This window comes from Amia ocellicauda, chromosome 19, assembly GCF_036373705.1.
Source record: "Amia ocellicauda isolate fAmiCal2 chromosome 19, fAmiCal2.hap1, whole genome shotgun sequence".
Lineage (NCBI taxonomy): Eukaryota > Metazoa > Chordata > Actinopteri > Amiiformes > Amiidae > Amia > Amia ocellicauda.
The window spans coordinates 13950713-13972470 of NC_089868.1; the positions used below are offsets into that span (position 1 = coordinate 13950713).

General features: G+C 40.3%; 2 protein-coding genes across 2 annotated transcripts in view; one reads left to right on the forward strand and one right to left on the reverse strand.

Annotated features, from left to right (window-relative positions):
* Positions 1–1451: 1451 nt before the first annotated feature.
* Positions 1452–5499, forward strand: LOC136714628 (large ribosomal subunit protein uL18). Its single transcript, XM_066692225.1, has 8 exons — positions 1452–1579; positions 2189–2258; positions 2535–2650; positions 2764–2898; positions 3550–3752; positions 3890–4067; positions 4834–4922; positions 5330–5499. The coding sequence occupies exons 1-8, from the start codon at positions 1577–1579 to the stop codon at positions 5430–5432; spliced, it is 897 nt and encodes a 298-aa protein (XP_066548322.1). The 5' UTR covers positions 1452–1576; the 3' UTR covers positions 5433–5499.
* A 1168-nt stretch (positions 5500–6667) lies between these two features.
* LOC136714627 (divergent protein kinase domain 1A) overlaps positions 6668–21758 on the reverse strand; it is a 31114-nt gene continuing 16023 nt past the window's right edge. The window contains exons 3-6 of the mRNA XM_066692224.1: positions 11586–11720; positions 9028–9135; positions 8534–8710; positions 6668–8122 (exon numbers count right to left, since the gene is read on the reverse strand). Coding sequence (XP_066548321.1) covers positions 7310–8122; positions 8534–8710; positions 9028–9135; positions 11586–11720 — 1233 coding nt within the window. The 3' untranslated portion in view covers positions 6668–7309. The remainder of the gene's footprint in view (positions 8123–8533; positions 8711–9027; positions 9136–11585; positions 11721–21758) is intronic.

The following is a 21758-nucleotide window of genomic DNA, read 5'->3' on the forward strand; positions in this document are numbered from 1 at the left end:
TGAGTGACTTTGAGTGAATGAAATGCCTAATAGCCAGCAAAAACACGAGAGGATCAACATTATGTTGGTCTGACCTGTGTCTCTGCATCTATTTCTTATGATGTGTTAGAACTGTATCAGTGTCAGGTGACAAAGAGATAGCTTTGTTATAATGTCAGTGCTTTAGAGTTACATAGTTTAATAAAGGCCACTATTATGAAACAGTGTTGTACTTTGATACAGCTAGACTTCCATTACAAAATTCCTTATACATGTTGTAATTAATACTATTTCACATTATCACAGCACTCTGGGTGGATGTAATCGCCACACAAATCCCATACCTCATAGTATTGCTTTACTCAGGGAAATGTGAAGAAAACTCTAATTTATCATAATGATAAAAAGAACATCCATGGCTCTTCTATGTGGTTGTATAAAATATGTATTTACTTGCATGGAACATTTCTATTAAAGCAAAAACATAACATAACCCACAAACAAATAAATAGCAATGACTGTCAGTGCAACTGGAGAAAATATCAGCTATTACATTGACGCAGAGGTTGGTTAGCAAAATTCATGAACAGGGTAATAATATGAAAAATACATAATAATAGCAGTGTTTTCCTTTTTTCCTTGGGTACGTCATAGTGTGCAATGTACATATTTTTAATATCAGTTTCACATAGTCCCAATCCCATTGATACTGACAAGAGCTGCACCAGAACTATCCTTGTTACTGAATTTAACTGAGCTTTTGAATGGAGAAATTGAACATATCAGTTGTGAGAACATTTCAGAATCAAGACCAAATGGCTTTTTATATGATGTAACGGTTTGAAACAGACAATGCCTAGTCCTAGAATCTCCAAATACATTTCATTCAGCAGGTAATCGGAACAGCAGTGATAATTAATTAGTCACCTACTAATTATTGTTCTAGATCAGGGGTTTTCAAACCAGTCCTGGAGTACCCCATGCTCTGCTAGTTTTTGTTCCAACTTAGGTCTTAATTACGTAATTGAATGGTATATTGCTTTGTTAGGTCAATTAAGCAATTAAGACCTTAGTTGGAACAAAAACCAGCTAGGCACGGGGTACTCCAGGACCGGTTTGAAACCCCCTGTTCTAGATAATTAAATACAAGATGTGGCTACTTATATATAGGATAATGTTGCACAATACGATCAATTATTATTATTATGTTATATTAAATGAAAACGTGTGGGAATAAAATGCTTACTGTATCTCCTATACACTTGTGTAAATTCTAAATTTGTGAAATGTATTATGCCTGAAATGCACTTTGTATTGCTCTGATATTTGCGCGTCTGCTAAGAAATAATTAATAATAAATAATAATAATAAAACATCACTATCCCAATCTCAAATCCTCATTAACACGTGTTGTAATTACTCCTCCAGCGCGATGGGGGCGCAGTCACGGGAGTTTCGACTGCGGCGCTTCAGTGCTGTCGCGACCGTATTTACCGGACATGCGCACTACGCTCTTTCTTTTCCCAGTGCAGCGGAGTCTAACCCCCAGTCTTTAGACTCCAGTCTCCCGGCTAACGGAGGTCGAAAAGACTGAAAAATGGTCAGTAAATCAGCACAATATTCACCGATATCAGTATATAACACATCTGTACTGTGTTATATGCCGTTTCCTGCTTTAAAATATTTTTTGCGGAATTGGATGATGTTAGATTGTTTAGGAGAGGCTTGCACAGCGACGTCTTCCAACGTGGCCTAATGGCTGCTTCTTGCCGTACGTGTAATTCTCTAACACATGACTCACAAGACTCTCCTGCGTTTTTACGCACTGTTGTGTGTTAATGTTACTTTCGTTAATTGGGTTTTGTAAAGTATGAGTTGTGTTTTCAAGTTCTTAGTCGTTTCTCGTTGCAAGCAATCGCCATGTTACCCATTTGTTTCCGTAGTTTATTTTATATGAGGCCCGTAACGCTGCAATCCGCAATAAAGTGAATAGTTTTCCGGAAAAATGTGTAATTGTTACAGTTTTCCAATGCAAAATGTGTGCATTTTGAGAAACATCCCCGACTCCTCTGACTTGCTCGTTAAAGGCCTGTGTCAGGGCTGTTCACCGAGAGACGGGAACTGAAGTGACATTTATTTAGAAACGCGTGTTCCCGTCTGGGTGAACTTTATTTGAAGTATAACTATTTTTTCTTCCTTATTTCTACAGGGCTTCGTAAAAGTAGTTAAAAACAAGTCGTACTTCAAGAGGTACCAGGTGAAGTTCAGGAGGAGGAGAGGTAAAGCATGCAGCTGCTGTTTCCGTGAACATGAAATATGCTCTGATTTTTAATTGCTATGATTACAACTTTGAAGTACATTTTAAATCACTATTCTCAGGCTTTCTGCTTGAACTTTACTATTTTTACCCTTTCTGATGACCATTTTAAACATTAACTCTGCTTTCTATGTTGTCATGTGCTGTATAGTCTATTAGTGAAATACATGGTTGACTTTGATTGGTTAATTGAATGCATGGATGACTTTGATTGGTTAATTGATGCATTTAATTTCAGAGGGAAAAACTGACTACTTTGCCCGCAAGCGCCTGGTTGTCCAAGACAAGAACAAGTACAACACACCCAAGTACAGGATGATTGTCAGATTCACCAACAGGGACATCATCTGCCAGGTGAGGCTGGTCTCCCCCTGAAGTACAAGCCAATATTACTTTTTTCTCTCTCTTTCTCTCTCTCTCCCCCTACATGGGTTTCTGACTAAGGGGGGTCTACTTGTTGTCCTCAGATCGCTTATGCCAAGATTGAGGGGGATATGATTGTGTGCGCTGCTTATTCCCATGAGCTGCCCAAGTATGGAGTCACTGTGGGCTTGACGAACTACGCTGCGGCCTACTGCACTGGGCTGCTGCTCGCCCGCAGGGTAAGACTGGATTCATCTTCAAGAACTTGGCATGTGATGGCAAATTGGGTGAAATGACCTCATCTGCCCTGACTAGAGATTATATCCCTGAATACTGTAAAAAGCACATACCTTAATTCTCAGTGAGTTAAGTAAACCAGGTTAGTGGTTTGCTATAATGAGGTTGGAAAAAGTCTGCAGCAGCCTGGCCCTTGGTCCCTCGGTTTCACCAACCTGTAGGCCTCTGGTATGTTGAATCTGAAGTTAGTGTTAGACCTGAGAGCAAGTGTATTGAGGTTTGGGTTTTACAAACCTAGTTTTTTTTTGGGGGGGGGGCAGGTCAGATTTTTGTACCCTGTGCTCATTTCAGTATGATAACCTTTCTCTGACTTCAGTGTATCAGCAAAAATGTTGGTAAAGTGGGAGGTGGCAAAAGGATGTTTAGGAGAGATTTATGGAATGCTCTGCTGTGATTTGAGCTGCCTATAATGTCTCAACTTGCAATTGTAATGCAGTATTGACACGTTTTGCACTCTGTTTGTTTAGAACACTTAATTTGCACATGCTAGTGACATGTGAATGCTTAATGTGCCCCTTTAAAAGTCTTCAATGTTAGTATCACACATGGAGGTCATCTGTACTGACTTCTGAATGGATTTCCTTTCCCTGTAGCTGCTGAACAAATTCGGCCTGGACAAGGTGTACGAGGGCCAGGTGGAGGTGACTGGAGACGAGTACAACGTGGAAAGCATCGAAGACAAACCCGGTGCTTTCACGTGTTACCTGGACGCTGGGCTCGCTAGAACCACTACTGGCAACAAAGTGTTCGGTGCTCTGAAAGGTGCAGTGGACGGAGGACTCTCCATCCCTCACAGGTAACGGATACGGGCTGAGAGGAGTTTGGCACATCTCCATAGTAGGAGTTAACCATCCATCAGGTTTATGATATCTTGTTTAGTGTCACACTTGGCAGTTGACAGCCACGCTCTTCTCTTGACCCTTATTTCCCCAGCACCAAACGTTTCCCTGGTTATGACTCGGAAAGCAAAGAGTTCAACGCAGAGGTCCACCGCAAGCACATCATGGGCCTGAACGTGGCTGAATACATGCGCTACCTGATGGATGAAGACGAGGATGCCTACAAAAAGCAGTTCTCCAAGGCCATCAAGAACGGAGTGACTCCAGACCAGGTAGGAGCTGCTTTGAGGGTCTGCTTTCCCGTACAAATAACTCACAGCATGTAGTTTGTATTTTGTGTGTTGGACGCCCTTTAAACCCGCACAGCTGCTTGATGATGATGGCTTTGGGACTGAGCAAACTGTAGTTGGTCCTTCGTTTGCAGAGTTGATGTCAACCTGTTTCAAGACGGGGCTGAGAGCAGCTTTAGCTTGGTGTTGGCCAACAAAGTGTGAGTGATGGGTTTAGCAATGGGTTTATCTGCAGTGGCATACAGGTCACTCTTAGGCTATGAATCTGAAGTAACTTCCTTTCAGATTCATGTAAAACTGTGGGCATCCAGACTGGCCCAGTTACCTTGTTGATTTTTATAAGAGGACATGTTTGGTTCCTCAAAGTTCTATGTTTACTTCTTAGCAGATGCCCTTATCCAGGAGGATTGTAGTTCTCACCTGCTTGTGCATCATTAATCTATCATTAATCTGTTTACATGTTTTAAGTGTGAAGGTTTGTCAAGCAAGGTGCACCATCAAAGGTCCCCATTAATCCTCCACAGCAGTTTGAATCCATTGGCTTAATAGAATTTCTACTTGGTAAAATGTATATATCAGAGTTTTTAGTAAATCAATCTAAGGGGATGGCAAAGCTAAATTACTAACTGCTTGTGGCACTTGATTTGTGAATCTGGGAGTAAATATGAAATGCTGTAGATGTATGCTGGGATTTCTAGGCTGTGGCTTGTCTTCTGAAGTTGACGTTTTGGTTTTGTCATTTCTGCAGATGGAAGACATGTACAAAAAGGCGCATGCTTCTATCCGTGAGAATCCAGTCCATGAAAAGAAGCCCAAGAAAGAAGTCAAGAAAAAGAGGTTTGTTTTTCATTTAACTTAATCTGTCAATTTTAGTGACATTGAAGTAGACTCTTTAAGTGGAACCCTGTGTGTAATTATGAGCAAGTGTTCTAGAATTGTTTTAATACTGAAGCCTTGGGCTTTTCCAAGACTTTTAAACGAAATGTACATGTTTTTGGTATAACAGTTAGTCTTGAATTGTAAACTGTACAACATCAGTGGGTGCAGCTTGAAATGCAGCAATTGGCTTCTCAAATTGACAGGCTTTCATTAGTCAAACTTTGTGCTGAACATGGTCTCTTTTATCCAGTAAGCTTCAGTCTGAAATGAGATCTTCCAGAGCATTTGCTTGTCTGAGTGAATTGTATTGACTGGCCATGTGGGTGTTGATGTTGACGAACTCCTCTGTGTCCCCCGTGCCCCAGGTGGAACCGTGCCAAGCTGTCCCTGGCTCAGAGAAAGGACCGTGTCGCTCAGAAGAAGGCCAGCTTCCTCCGTGCACAGGAACAGGCTGCAGCCGACAGCTAAAGTGGTAGCCTCTGTTACTACCGATGGAAAAACATGCTTTGTTCTAATAAATTTATCGGAAAAGAAAGCTGTGTGTGGTCCAGTAATGGCACTGTGCTCATTAAATTTGTACTGCCAAAGCACCAGGGTCCGGGTGCAGTTTTTCTTTATTTTGCTTCAGGCAATCTTTGACTTCATTCAGGAGGTTCTGCCAACGGTGGTTCTTGGGAAATGCACAGTTTTTCTGCTCTGGGGATATAAAGCAATGCCAGCTGCATCTGTTACAGCTAGATGGTGCTCTTGTGCCAGTTTGTGGTATGAAATGGGTAAACTGCTGCAATATGATATGACTGTGCTGGTGTGATACTGGATTTAAACCTAGAACCCTGCTGGAATTCATTGCTAAATGGGAGACTAGAGTATCATCTTTAATATGCAGCTTCTAATAATCCCTCAGTTGGGGGTATCAGATTGATCCCAGGGGTCCACAGTGTTCACAGTGGTGTGGTTTCTTGGGCATGTGTGATGTGGAGAATAACTCGATAGTTAAAGTGGAACTCCACAAAATCTATATATTCTCTAAGTAGAAACATTGTGTGGAGTGAGTTTTTCATGTCTAGCTCATTCTATGTACCACCACCTGCTTTCTCCAAAGGGGTCTCCATGTAGTCTACACAGCAGTCCGTTGAATAAAATAGTGACGATTCTGGGTGGTGAAATAAACTTGTGACTACAGACTGATGGATCTTTTGGAAAATAAATAGGGTGATGAGGCAATTGAATGTCCATGAATCTTTTTAAATAGTTTTTGTGACTTTCTCGAGTCCAGTGTTGGCACCCCTGTGACATCACAGCATATTTTTGATTTCTGATTTGTGGTACATAATGAGCTGGACATGAAATAGAGTAAGTTTTTACTTATAGAAAATATGGATTTTCAGTGGAGTTCACCTTTCAGGAGCAGTTTCCTGCCACAATATAAATGCAGACAGGGCTGTACATGTGAAGTGGATTGCACCTAGCCTGCTCCTTCCCAATTTAAAGAAACAATTGATATGGTATGTGTTTACATTCCCAAATGAGTGTGAATGAAGAAACCCCTTTATTACAAACTTGAATTCTGTACCCAAGAAATTGGCATTTAATTGTCAGATGAAGCAGTGGTTCAGAATTCACATGGGTCTACTTTGGTAAATTGGATGATAGTTACACACGGTACACAGTATTGTAGATGATCGACAAAAGAAAGAAAACACTTGAGTTTGTACCTTCTTTAATGTGCAAAATCATCATGCTATTTTTTTTTTTAATAAACATTTTCTGGATGTAGCAATTCATTCTGGAACAGCAGCAATGGCCTTCACCATGTAATGTACTTGATAGTGGTTCCTTGATTAGAAATCTTAACATTACATTTATGACATACTTGCATTAACATGAAGATTAACAAATGAATGAGGCAACAGCAGCACCAAAATGCTGTAATTAATTAATGAACTTCCTTCAGAAGTGGTAAACATCCTACTGTGGTTGTAGTGGATTTAAGAAAATCTCTCGACTTGCCAATACTTTGTCCAAGGCACCCCCTTCTCCCCTCCTGAAAGGATACAGTCCCTTTGCAATCTCGCTGCTATATGGCACGATTTATGAACTAAAGTAAATTACTATTAAAATAGTTTAAAAAGTACAGTACCAAATTTTACATGTACACGGTACACAAACAAAACAAAAAAAGGCTCACTTGTGACTTTTCCCACTTGGTACCACAACATTCTTCAGTTATATCACTTCACTACAATCTCCCTTAATTCCTGAAAGGCTCAGAGAAAAAAAATGAAAGAAAGAAAAAAAGAAAGGAGAGGGGAATGGCTGACAAAATGGCAGCCTAGCAGTTTTCACTAGGAGTCCTTTGTGTGGGAGATCTTTTTCCACAGCAAGGTTTTCAAGTTGTTCAGAATCAAGGAGTGCTCCATCTCCATCTGGTCTGCCGTGCCCTTGAGGGCCATGCATGAGTACAGCTGCTTCTCCAGCTCCTCCTGGATCTCAGAGGGGGCTCCTCTCAGGAGGTAGTCCTTCAGGGACTGGCAGGCCTTGGCCAGATTGGGCTGGATCACCTCGGTGGTGCACCTCTTCTTGGTCTGGTCGCAGGATGTCCTGCAGTCCTGACCGTAGACACAGTCTTCATCTGTCTCACAGTGCCGGTCTCTGATGAGGTCTTTGAAAGTCACCTCAGGGATGATCTTCCTCATGTCCACCATTTTCAGGTCGTGCTTGTCATTGTAGCCAAAGTTGCTGGCGCTCATGTCGCACATGAGGAAGTTCCCGAAGGTGCCATGGAAGACATCTTCCACGAACTCCAGCAGCCCGATGGAGATCTTGGCCTTCCTGGGCCAGGACGGGGTGAACCACTGGTCCATGCCCCGCCGCACGCCAGAGGGGATCCATAGCTCCATCAGCCACGGGACGCGAATCCCATATAAAGAGGTATATTGCACTTTCTCCATCACGTACAGGTCCCCACAGAAGCCCATGAGTTTGGGAGTGTGTTCTTTGTCCTGTAGGATGACCATCAGCAGGAACTCGTTGAGCTGCAGTAGCGCCCACGTGGACTTGGCCTCTGGCAGAGAGATGTGACCATCTTTATTCCCATCAGCCACAGACAGGACCAGACTGACCAGGTCTATCAGGTTGGCTTGGCCACCCACCTTCGCCTGGGAAAAGAAATACATTATTTTGGGTTTAGCTTCAATTATTAGCAGCAGCCTCCACGGTCACATGTGTTGAGCCTGCTTTACAACACGCAATGTGTAAAATAACTGTCTCAGCTACAAATAGATCCTTTCAGACATGAAAACTTAATTAAGTTTTGTCTTCCTGACTGAATCAGATATAGGAACATCCTGAATACTGATCAGTACTTTAGAAATCACTGTTTAATGTATTCTGCTTATTTAATTAGTGGTTTAGTTTCAAAATATTACTTGTCGAATTACCTTGCTATTGAGTACAGAAATTAATTCAAATCAAATCCTGCTCATTATTATGTCAGATTAAATAAGAACGGATACATGAATACATGCAATTTTGATTATCTCTCCAAGGTATTGTTATAGTGCAGGCACCTTCAAGTGACTGAAGACCATCTCTTTGAACTTCTCCACAGACGTGCCCTTGGTGGGCTTGTCAAACAGCACAGCTTCCCTCCTGGGTTCCATCTCGGCCCCCAGGTCGTAGCGAAGGATTTCCTCCATCTGACACTTGATCACGCCTTCCAGATCCCCCCAGCTGCCCGTGTACACCTGCACGAGCACAGAGCACGGCAGCCACACGTTACCACATGCACAGACCCAGTTTAGCATATGGGATGGGTTTATATTGTAGTACTTTAATGGATTATACGCATATAGGTACATAATTGGTTATTTCAAGCATATTGTAATCTTTCACCTCGACTGTTGCAACTCATGCTATGTACTATCAGTTAAATAGCAATAGTCATCTTGAGCCATAACTGGTCTTATCTATTACTTAGGTTGACCCTGTGGTGTGTGGGGTCAGACCAGACCTCAGTACCCCCGTGTTCAGGTGTCTTATGGAAGGAGAGCAGGGTCCTGACCTGGTTGTTGGGCTTGGCTGAGAGGCACTTCCCCAGGTACAGAGTCTCCTTGTCACACAGGCTGCTGCAGGCCGAGCCGTCAATCACCCCCTTCCTGTATTTATCACACTGACACACAAACAGCATCGGTCAACGCTACGGTGACACATGGGAGAACTGTCATTTTCACTTCAAAGAAACTAGATTGCACATTCTTTTCCTGCCTTCAACCACTGAAAAGCAAAAACCTAACCAGATCTAGTCAGTAAAAAACGAAAAATAAAATATTCAGTTGTCTTTACATAGATTCTCCAGCAGGTGGACCTATTTTGCAACTTGCATGGTACCTTTGATACTCAAAAGGTGCTTTAATTGTCATTCATGTCTCTTACTAACCAGACCTTATGTAAATCTCCCCATGTGGGTGCTGTACATGTGTGCACATTGTTAGAGTATCTGTATCTGGATTCAATCTACTTTCACTTTCTTTGTTGCATTTTAAAACCCTAATTCATAAATAGATTGATGCACTTGAATGCAAACTTAGGCAACTAAGATATTGCTTTTGAATTGCGGTATTATATAATATGTTCTAGGGATCAAGCTGTGTGAAGTGTGTTCTTGAACAGTTAAAAAGGATTTGAACATTTTTATTCTGCATCCAAATACAGTAATAGTTCAATGTTACACAATCAAGGCCGACGGTATCTTTCTCAATCCTCCACTGCTTCAAATTAACTACCCTTAAACACGGTGAATTCACTTCTAGGCAGATTTTGCACCCGTGCCAATAGCTTTGCATTTCATTGCATCTTTAAATGTATTGTCGTTCCCCTGAGACACAGAAGTAACGCAGGGAAGTTAGTGTTACAGAAACCGATACCTAGAAAATATAGTCATTTCGAAAGCTGAAAGATGTTGGAGTAGTACAGAAAAAGCTCTCTAAAGCATTCAGTACATCTACTTAAGAATCGTAAATTGTCCATTTTAACTCAGGAAGAAATGTATTATTGTAGAACTTCTTGCCAAGCTCTTAAAATCCAGTTTTAAAGCCTTGCCTTGGTCGATCCAATGGACAAGGTCAGTCTTTTTGAGTCGATGCTTTCGTACAGTGCTTTGAGGTCTCTACAGTGACCTCCATTTTATTTCTATTTGAGACAGGGACTGGTATTGTGTGCGGGGGAAACAAAAAAGCAATCCAGTAATGAGCTTGAGTTTACATTGCTGCTGGGAGGAGGACACTGACCTTTCACTCTTAGAACAAACCCAGATTGTTCTCCTGTTGCATCATCATAAATGAACACACAAGGAATGCTGACAGGGCTGGATAAACTCCATCATTTCTTCCTCTGGCCTCCTTCCCAAGCGCAGGCCTTTCGCATATATTAAACGGGAATGTTGTTTTAACTGGATTTGCTCCTCAGTAAAGGCCATCCATTGTGATTTAGGACCTTCAGGCTAATGTTGACCCTACTGACACGTGCTATATTTGGCCGGGTTGACGGTGCATGCGAATAAACCGCGCCAGCATCTACAGTCACTTCTGTGCGAACGAACAGGAGCTGATAGGACAGCATCCAGGAACGTCTCATCATCATGAGGCAGCAGATGAGCATAACTGACCCATTTCAATTCAGCGTCTTTTCATCCACATCAGTGAGCTTTGAATATTTTAGACAGTGAAGGGTTCCTTTTTTTACAGAGAGATTTCTAAAGCATTACTATTTCATAGGCTGATAAGAATTAAGGCGCAAACATAAGCCAGCAGTCACTGAAGTATTAAAGTGTTTTTGTGTGTGAGTGTGAGTTTTTTTTCTCATTTTGAATAAAAGGATAAAGGCATTCTTTGCTATAGCTTTTGGTATTAAAAAAAACGTCATTTGTTGGCATTTCTTTAATTCCCAACAGAATAAAACATCCCCATCTATTTTACAAGCCATCTCCTCAAAGCAAAGCTGTTGTGCCCTTTGTTTTTTAGATGAAAAGCCAGGTTTTGAATGGTGTAACAAACCAAATTCACTGACAGACGTTCTGAACTTTGCTGTGTCCTCAGACAGGTCTGCTGAAGGGGAAATTGGTTACGGTGCTGATTCAGAAGGAACCGGCGTTTTGAGAGAACAAATGAGCTTGAAAAACTTCCCTAGACCTTGCAGGGAGCTATTCTTACATTTTCTCTTTCTTTTAAAAATAAATAAATATGAATTTTGACTTAAAAGATCAAAATGATTAACTGTGCCTCAATCTGAAGTTCCCTTAACATTTAAATATGTGTTCAAATGTATTGTCAGTGCTGTGTATTACTTTAAAATGTCTTACTTGGTTCAAATCAAATCGCAATACACTTCTAATGGGGAATAAAGTTGTGTAAAGTGGCTTGTAGAGTTTGTACAGTTTATGCAAAACCAATATTTGGGGCTTATAAAGAAGAGCTCATTTTCACTGTTCTTAGGAATGTGCAGTCGTGGGCTGTGCGTGCCGTCTCGGGGTGTGTTTATGGGACAAAGCCTGGGATGGAAAATAGTGCTGCGATTCCAAGTGAAAGACGATCGGTCGCCCTGTCCCGTCCAATCAGTACGTACGATGGTGTTCTTGCAGTCGTGGCCCCGGCACAGCTCGGTGTAGGTGGAGTACTGGACGTACACCACCCAGCTGCCGATGAACACCGCCAGCCACGAGAAGAAGAAATATTTCATGCGCAGGTAGGAGAAGCGAGCCTGTCAAGCAAAGCACAGAGAAGGAGTCAAAAGCACGTTTCAAAAACCAAAGGCTTCGTCAGAAGTATTTTTTTTTTGTACAAACACAGCAAACACAAATCTTTATGGGTTTTCACACTCGGTCGCTAAAATAAAGCACAGAGCTCCGACACACCATATGAGACTTGGCCTGCATGTTATTTCTGCCCCTCTCCCCAACGAGAAGACGCTGTCTGTACGAGTCTGTGACACCTGTTCTCCTTGCAGTTGCCGAGGGGAAGCGGGCGACATGAATCACTGACTCACCTTATCTGAATTCTGAAGCACCTGCACCGTCCCATCATGCACCGCTGGACTGTGTGCGAGAGGGACAGGTGCACAGTGGAGATTATTGTGTTTTTTTATGTACACAAATCCTACAGATTACTTCTCTACAAAGGCAATTTGACAGGATGACAGGATTAAAGGAAAGCTATTCCCCAAACATTTCCCTTCCTGAGATGCAAAGGACCAGTCAAGCTGTAGGGGAATAAGCTCTCGAATTCTGTTCCTACCTAAAGCCCTACAAGGCAAAACTTAAAACGTGATCATTGCAGTGTAAAATGCAGTTTTTTTTACGCTTTCCTCACTTCAGAAAGTCACCTCGGTAAACCCACAAGCAAGATATTAATTGGGTTTTTTTGCCATTACTGTACATTGTTATATTGCATACAAAACATACAGTATTGCGAGATGGATTTAATCTCCCCTCTCATGATGAAGGGAGAGCTACTTACTGCCGGAGGAAAGACAGAAACATTTTCTCCCGCTCACTCCCAGCAACGCTATCTTGTTTGTATGTAAGTGGAAGCAAAAGAATAGAATGTCCTGTCTATTCGCCAGTTTACAGATTAAAAAAATAACATGGCAGTCAAAGGCCAACAAAGTGATGGCTCAAATCCATTTGATGAGTATCTAAGGCACCTGACCAAAGGACGAAGCATTAAATCTTCAGTCTGGAATTACAACCATTCAGAAAATTAGTGTCTATTAATTAGTATCAAATTAGAGTGGTACTATATGTGTATTGTTACCATCAATGCAATGATTCAATGTAACGAAAACAAAACTAAAGTCCATGTTCAGTTATGCTTGTATTAAAGGTGTCTAAGAGACTGAAGAAGTGTCCTTTAAACCTCATAATTCACAGAAAGGCATCAATGCAGTTCCATCACATGTCAAATTAGAAATCATTTACCTTGATCTGTTTATTCAGATGTAAATGTACAATGGGAAATGATTACTTTAGACCACAGTTTAAACATGGGGGCCTTAGATCAACTGCTGGTAGATGAAGAGCCTGTTTAAGACCGGTTTGTATTTAAATACTGCAGTCTATTCAAAGTGGTTGATTGTAATCTCACAATGGTAGGGCAGAAATAAATACAGTAACTATTGCAGAGGCCTGCCCTTTTATGATGCTCAGAGACAGCACAGTATATTTGAAGCGTCATTCCGAAGTAGGAAGAAAACCATCTGGACCCCACAGCCTTTGATAAAAGCCAGACTAACGGCACATTTGATCACGGACAGAAGTAGTTGACTTTCTTAACCAGTAGAAGAAGTGAGGTTTTATCAGTCTGTCTTCATATCTTCTGCCCCATGGTCCTGGAGTAAGTATTGGTGCTCTTCTCTGGACCTTTTCTACAGCATCAGTTCATTGTATTAAGATTATGCAGCCAGCCAGCCCTAGCGAATTGACTCTAGTTGTGATATTTCCACTTGGTAGATAATGAACACTAAAGTGTCTGCAGTCTCCACACGTTAAACTATTAAATTAGACATTGATAGCAAGACTTTGCTGTGAAGCTTGTAAGTGTCCTTGAAAAAATATGTGTTGCCTCTTTTGGAGAATTGTCAAGCCATAGAAATGAGAGCTTTTTAACGTTAACACTGATTAAGCACTTAAGAACCCTTGGTGGGATAAGGGGAGGTTTCTTTGTATCGGCAGACAAAGCGAATATTTACGTTGCTGCACATGCATAGAAGATCAGTACATTGGAGTTGAATGCCTATGGTACTGCAAACCAGTTGGTAAAATAAATAACATAATTGATACACTAAACAGACCAGGAAACGAAAAAAAAAAACATGTCACATTCTGCATTCCTTATTTTCAAAATGACCTGAAGGGTTTCCATGGCTCCATTTACACTCCTGTTATATATTAGAGAAGTAATGGATATAATCAGGTGAAACAGCAAAGCACTAACAATGAAAAGAACTGAAGCCAGCTCAGGCCGTATATATCTCACTGTATATCAAAGAATGGTCTTACTTCAATCCCCAACCCTGATTAACTGAGCCCATCAAGAACAATCCTCTCAATTGTAAAGTAAAATGTAAAAGTATTAAAATAAAATCTATTTCAGAGGGGATAACATTAACCCAGGGGAGGTGGATTTCAAATTATACAAATATATTTTACAAGCAGTTTGGGATTTTAATATAATATAGATTATAGTTTAAAAAATGAGGAGGTATCTTTTTAAGGGTTCAATGGGAAACCGGTATGTTACATGTCTATCATTTCTGTTCTACTCGGGTCAACTTTAAAGAGGATTAGATAGGGATAAAGTTCTTAAAGTGTCCAAGTACAATGCACACTCAATAAGGATATTAAGCAACACAGGGGATCTATATATATATATATATATATATATATATATATATATATATATATATATACACACACTCACCTAAAGGATTATTAGGAACACCTGTTCAATTTCTCATTAATGCAATTATCTAACCAACCAATCACATGGCAGTTGCTTCAATGCATTTAGGGGTGTGGTCCTGGTCAAGACAATCTCCTGAACTCCAAACTGAATGTCTGAATGGGAAAGAAAGGTGATTTAAGCAATTTTGAGCGTGGCATGGTTGTTGGTGCCAGACGGGCCGGTCTGAGTATTTCACAATCTGCTCAGTTACTGGGATTTTCACGCACAACCATTTCTAGGGTTTACAAAGAATGGTGTGAAAAGGGAAAAACATCCAGTATGCGGCAGTCCTGTGGGCGAAAATGCATTGTTGATGCTAGAGGTCAGAGGAGAATGGTCCGACTGATTCAAGCTGATAGAAGAGCAACTTTGACTGAAATAACCACTCGTTACAACCGAGGTATGCAGCAAAGCATTTGTGAAGCCACAACACGTACAACCTTGAGGCGGATGGGCTACAACAGCAGAAGACTCCACCGGGTACCACTCATCTCCACTACAAATAGGAAAAAGAGGCTACAATTTGCACAAGCTCACCAAAATTGGACAGTTGAAGACTGGAAAAATGTCGCCTGGTCTGATGAGTCTCGATTTCTGTTGAGACATTCAGATGGTAGAGTCAGAATTTGGCGTAAACAGAATGAGAACATGGATCCATCATGCCTTGTTACCACTGTGCAGGCTGGTGGTGGTGGTGTAATGGTGTGGGGGATGTTTTCTTGGCACACTTTAGGCCCCTTAGTGCCAATTGGGCATCGTTTAAATGCCACGGCCTACCTGAGCATTGTTTCTGACCATGTCCATCCCTTTATGACCACCATGTACCCATCCTCTGATGGCTACTTCCAGCAGGATAATGCACCATGTCACAAAGGTCGAATCATTTCAAATTGGTTTCTTGAACATGACAATGAGTTCACTGTACTAAACTGGCCCCACAGTCACCAGATCTCAACCCAATAGAGCATCTTTGGGATGTGGTGGAACGGGAGCTTCGTGCCCTGGATGTGCATCCCACAAATCTCCATCAATTGCAAGATGCTATCCTATCAATATGGGCCAACATTTCTAAAGAATGCTTTCAGCACCTTATTGAATCAATGCCACGTAGAATTAAGGCAGTTCTGAAGGCGAAAGGGGGTCAAACACAGTATTAGTATGGTGTTCCTAATAATCCTTTAGGTGAGTGTATATATATATATATATATATATATATATATATATATATATATATATACTGTCATTGGATATTATTGTAAACATCTTTATACCTATTATTTAAAACAAATATAAGGGGATATTGGTGTACAGTTTCCAAAATAGGACTGTATTGATATTGGTTTCACTCAAAAGACGAATATTTTCTCGTTGAACTACATCAAATTATATACGGTCTTCTGATGCAGAATGCAGAAAAAGCCACTTGAGAACAACCCCATTGTCTAATATTATACTTTGAATAGATGTGTTTGATTATTTGGATGCAAAGAGTCAAGCCCTACAGCACACCACATAGTAATACAATATGGAGTAAATTACACAAAGGTTGTGCTCATTATATTTGTTTCTATTTACCTGAGACAAATATAAGCATACTGGAAAAAAAAAAAAATTAAAGAGTGTAGGCTTACACTGAATTCCACACAGATACGTTTCAGTATTATTTGCGGAAGAGGTGACATCAGAAGTTGACTGTAAATCATCATATAAGATTAATGAACAGCCATTATTTGGAATGAAAATTAGACAAACAATGACTTTTTCTGCTCTAACTGATAATTCATCTTTGGAAGCAGAGACATTTATTACCCTCATGACTGCTGGAAAAACAATTAAATCTACATTATGAAAATAAGAGCAAATGGGACTCTCGATTCTAGAGGTACATTATTGCAGTAATTACACATACAACCTTTTAAAAATCTCATTTTACAACCACAGATGTGTCTCAATGCACCTATAAATTTAAAGAAAACATATGCAGTTAAAACTATATATTAGATTTACTACATTGCCACAGACCACTAGATTCATGGGTGTGGAAAACATCTGTCACACTTTCTTTTTTTTTTTAAGTGTGTTTATCGAATACTTATGTTAAATGCAGATTTTGGAAATTGCAAGCTAATTGATGAATCTAGCATTAACCCTTAAGCATTTATATAGAATCTCAGACCTGTTCTTAAATTTAAACGATAACCTACACACAACATCTTATTGCTAAACCACACGCAATGTATAAAATCATGTCACAATTTTGTCAGTTGAGTCCCCTGTATATGCCTTCGTTAGAGTAAATCTACATAAACAAACCCTACAAATGTGTGTGGGTTCAAGGCTGTCTGCCAACGCCCTTCTACTAGATCGTCACAGGTGACAGCTGCTCTCGCACCGTCTGAGCTTGAAGAGATCTGGATTCCTGTGAACTGGGAGACAATTGAAGGGGTTTTGTTTTGCCAGCCCCCTTCAGGCCTCTCTCGCTGTGTCAGACTCTGTCAGCCTGTGTCTCTGTGGAAGGAGCCCGCAGCTGACTCACACGCACAGGCCCACAGCCAGCACAAAAAGCCCACCACACTCGCCACACGGAGCGCCGAGCCCAATATATGCACTGACTGTGGCCTTCCTCTACCACAACCCTCCACACACCGCACAGGCTGTAGCTATGGAGACTGTAACTCTACTCAGTGTGCTGATAAGCTCTATCCTTATAAAAATGAAAGATTCTGGCTCATGCAGGCTGTTCCTGGGGAAATAGTTCAAATGTTTCCAAAACGAGAGCCTGTTACAGTTGAGATGAGAATTCAAGTGAATGTCATCCCGTGGCAATGAAGTTACATTTTCCACTGTTGATTTGTCCTCTTGTTTTGGAGCGTTTAACACAGGATCCGCACTGCAGGGAACTCAGCCCAGCAGTGTGTACAGTGTGTGTCGACGCTACGGTTGTGTTTCTGACAAATTCAGCAGTAAGGGTTAAGTCCTGCTCTTATAATACACTTTCAATTTTTCTCTGTTCTGCAGTTTTACACTTAGGCACAAGAGTTATTACAGTAAATCAATTAAACTGAAGAGCTGCTACAGTCCAATAGCTTTCCCATCTATTTTCACTGTGCTCACCCATAAGGGAAATAAGCTACGGGTTGCATCTGCACTTTTTTCTCATCTGCAGACATCTGCTCACACATTATATATATATATAAAACATAGCTGTTTTCTGAAAGGAAGTGTAAGCCTCACTAAACGTATAAAATGAAGCTTACACCCCGCTGTTTTGAGAAAAGCTCTGACAGCAATCTCAGACCCATCAAACAGATCTGAGCCTTCAGACTGAGGCACAACATCAAATGAAGTGAGTTCAGCTGAAAAACTAGGTCAAATCTATTTTATTGGGCCACTTCTAGCACGTTCTGTTAATCACCCCTGTGCATTAATTCTGAAGTTGTCCGGCCTGATTCAAAAGGACACCACTAATCTCAGTGTCCAGAACCTAGATTTGTACTCGTGAACAATATGGAGAGAAACACTCTCCCATCCTCTGTACTTAGGTAAGCCGAAACACTCTTAAGAGTTAAGATTTATCTCCAGCCAGCTTCAAGGCAAATGCAGTAAAGATGTCTGGAAATTGTGAATGGTTCAGTAAAAACGACCTATGAAAATAAATGACTAAGGCCTAGTTGTCTCCCCCCCTCCCTTCTACACAGTTGCTATTTGTAGTTGCCAATTCTTTAATTTAATCCCCCAGGAATTCAGCACAGAGATTTCCAGTGAAGTCACCAGCGCGGCTTTTCACATCAGTCTCAGAGCCGAACTGTGCAGACTGGCCCCCAGTTGGGTGGGAACAGAAGATGTGCTTATTCTTCCTCACAGGAACAATATTCTCCCAGAGTAATGTTCATGTTGTTAAAACCCCCCAAAACAACCCTAACTCACATTCTCACATTAAAACATACATTTCCATTAAAAAGAGAAAGAACATTTTACAAAATAATTAAAAAATAAAATTAGAATGACCTGACTTACATGAAAAATGCATCTAAAACCTCCAGATTACTTGAGATAGAGTTTCTTATTGTCTAAAACTGATAATTAAGCAATAAAAACAATGATTATAAAATAACTGTGGGGAACAATTGTGTCTACTTCACAATCAAAGCAATTAAAGAAAAAACATACAATAGATCAAAATTTAATATAACAAAACAAAGTAACCGTTTATATTAAAACTGGTGTGATATAATCTCTCTTTAAAAATAAATCCATGAATAAAGAGGACTGAAAATTCTAGAATACTTTTGTTTAGACAGAAACTAAAATATAAAACTCAAAGCTACATCGTTACATGAGAAAACAGGCAGTAAATAGGTGAGCAATTCCCTATAAAATGTATAAATAGATTCATAATGTCACTGCATTTGTTTTACATTAAGAAGACTTATAAAGAATTTGCTTGCGATTTTGTTCAGCATTTAATTGTTTCATGATTGTTTTGTTTTTTTTGCTTACTTTGCAGACTAAACTGACCTTTTTTTCCAGAGGATTACATTTCATTTGAAGGAGACGGCCAGTGCAAAACCCATGAAAAACCCCAGACCCCCTTTAATAACGCGCTTGCATCACTCAGCTCTTATTTTACAGAGAAAACACACCCTATCCTTTTTGTTTGCATTGTTTTTTTCCATGTTATCTCACTTCGGAGACCAAACAGAAATGTTGAGCTTTGTCTTTTAATAGTTACTTTAACACTGCTTATTCTTCACAAAGTCTCTGCTCCAGAAAATAACAAAAACATAAGAGCTCTCGCTGACAAAGACGAGGCAGCTCATTCAAGGTTTCCATTTTCACTGGCTTTTGTGTGCAAAGTGCTGTAGTGAAACTCGGCCTTCATTACTTCGAAACATCTCACACATCACACATCCGTGCAACGCTCGAGAGATTCACATTACTTGGACATGCTTCCTGCTCTGCATATGATTCCCAAAACACAAAGAGATGGAAACCTATTTAACAAGCTGCTACATTAAGGACCTAATGGCAGGTTTTTATCTGCTTTTGCGGGTTTGTTTGACTATATATGAAACTAGAAAATGGGGAGCAAGTTAGTTTGCAGTGTCTTTGGCGCTAATGACAAAGTAAATCATCAACACATTGACCTGAAATAAACTGAAAAATACACTTGAAGTGCACCGATTCCAAAGAGTCAAGACAGTTGTTCACTAGACACCAGACAACATCGTATATGTTGCCTGAAATAATATGATCCTGCTTTAGAAATAAAAATAAAAACGCTAAGTTGGATTCTAGTGTATCTCCTTCCAGATGAAGAACGTGCGTGTGGATATGCAGAAGACTATAAAAAGCCCCATCAGATAGGAATTCTAATCTCCTTGATGCTCATCGAAACCGAAGGGACAATGCTATCAGTTGACATCCCGGCCTTCTCTCGTACAGCTGAGTGGGAAGCGAGACATGCCAATGTGACATCAATACTGAATGCCTCCTCTGACTCTGGGTGAAAAACGTGGCCCAGTCATGCGCCCAGTTGCCATGGTGATATCATGGGTTAAAAACAAAAAAACGAACATTATGTAAAGATGCATCCCCCCCCCTCCACTGTTTGTACATGTAAGGGGAGAGCACAGTGCATTCGGTTTACAGACATCATAGGAAGCCTTTTCTACGGTTCAGTGTTCTGTACATATATAAAACCCTCACTCGCAGGATGTAAAACCTTCACCATCACCCCTCTGCTGCTCCAGAAAGATGCAGCTATGAATTTCAATTAATGACATCCTCAGTTTAGAAGCATTCGCTAAGAAGGTTCTCAGACACATTCAAAATTTGTGCTTGGCTTTGTAGAGAAGAAGAGATAAAAGAAAAGTGCAATGAATACCTTCATTTAGACTGATTTCATAACGATAATTATTTGGATTTTCTTAATTACATTTGTTCCTCTGACCTCCTCCGCATTCCTGGATGACTAGACTCTGCTACCAGAACATCAGGATGGCTGGAGACCATGGCCCCAGCTTCAGGGAGGTATCGCCCGCAGGTACTATGGGACCTAATTGACAAGTCTAATAGCTTCGAGACCAGACTGTGTTTGCCCTGCAAGGCAGCACTTGTCAATTCCTGACCAAATTTATGGAGTATTTTATGTGATTTTTGGACACCTTTCCACCTAAAGCTAAGCTGAGAGCAATTGTACTTCCCTGACTGAAGACAGAAATAAGCCCTAATCACGAAGACTGATAAGCTCCGGAGCTGAGAGAACATAAACTGGAAATTATGGTAACTGCTGAATTTATTTAATGGTCCCGGGGCATGAAAGGAGTAGATCTAGCGACACACAGACTGAAGTTTATCATTCACATTCATAGTGCAGCTCTGAACAGCACTCACCACCTATCTATTAATATTTAAACGTGATTGGGTGAGAGAGCGACAAGTAAAGAATTCTAATTTTAACCATAACCTTTCTTTCTTTGTAGGAAATGTCAAAGATGTCCGTTTGCTTATTATTTTAATGCAGGAAAAAACAAAAAAACAGACTGGCTTTTAGAGCCCAAGGCTAGAATAATTGTGGGAAATCTGAAAAACAGCTCCATCTTTTACCTTTAATGCTCAGTTCGGAGATCTCGCTGGTTTAAATCTTGAAGCCCACAAATACACTGATTGAAAAGCAGACCAAGGAAGCTACAGTTACATAAACCCTTTTATTCATTAGGCTGAAATTATGAAAAGTCTTTGTTCAGTGTGACATGTAAAATCTATTCACTGCAGCATACTTAACTGGTAAAACTATAGAAAAGAGAAAATCAGAAAATGGCTTTTCGAGAGCACAAGGAAAAGAAGAAAAGCCTTTTAACGTAATTAAGAATGACATTTCGTACTGTCACTACTTTATTGACTGTGACAATAAAAATGAGAGATTATCTTGCTGTTAAACTCAGAATCTGTGGAATTCTTTTTATTAACACCATTCAATACATTTGATAAAGTACAGTATTTAACTCTATAAAGAATACTTTCTGATGGTACTTTTATGTAATGTATTGTTTATGAAATGTTTGTTCTTTCTGTCTTTTATTTTAATTTGAAGACAATCCAATTATATGCATGAATAACTATATTAAATCAAGACTGAATGACTAATAAAATGATATATACTGTACGTCCCTTTCAAATGTATTATGCTCAGGAAGTCTGACAAGCCACATTCCCAGTCCTTTCGCAGGCTTAAAAAACCAAACTGAAGGTAAATCCAAGCCTTAGCTGAAGATGGACTTATTTGCCAGGGATT

Coding starts and splice junctions, on each gene's coding strand:
- LOC136714628 (XM_066692225.1), top strand. Junction 2,259..2,534: donor GAAGTTCAGGAGGAGGAGAG/GTAAAGCATGCA, acceptor ATTTAATTTCAG/AGGGAAAAACTGACTACTTT. Junction 3,753..3,889: donor GGACTCTCCATCCCTCACAG/GTAACGGATACG, acceptor TTATTTCCCCAG/CACCAAACGTTTCCCTGGTT.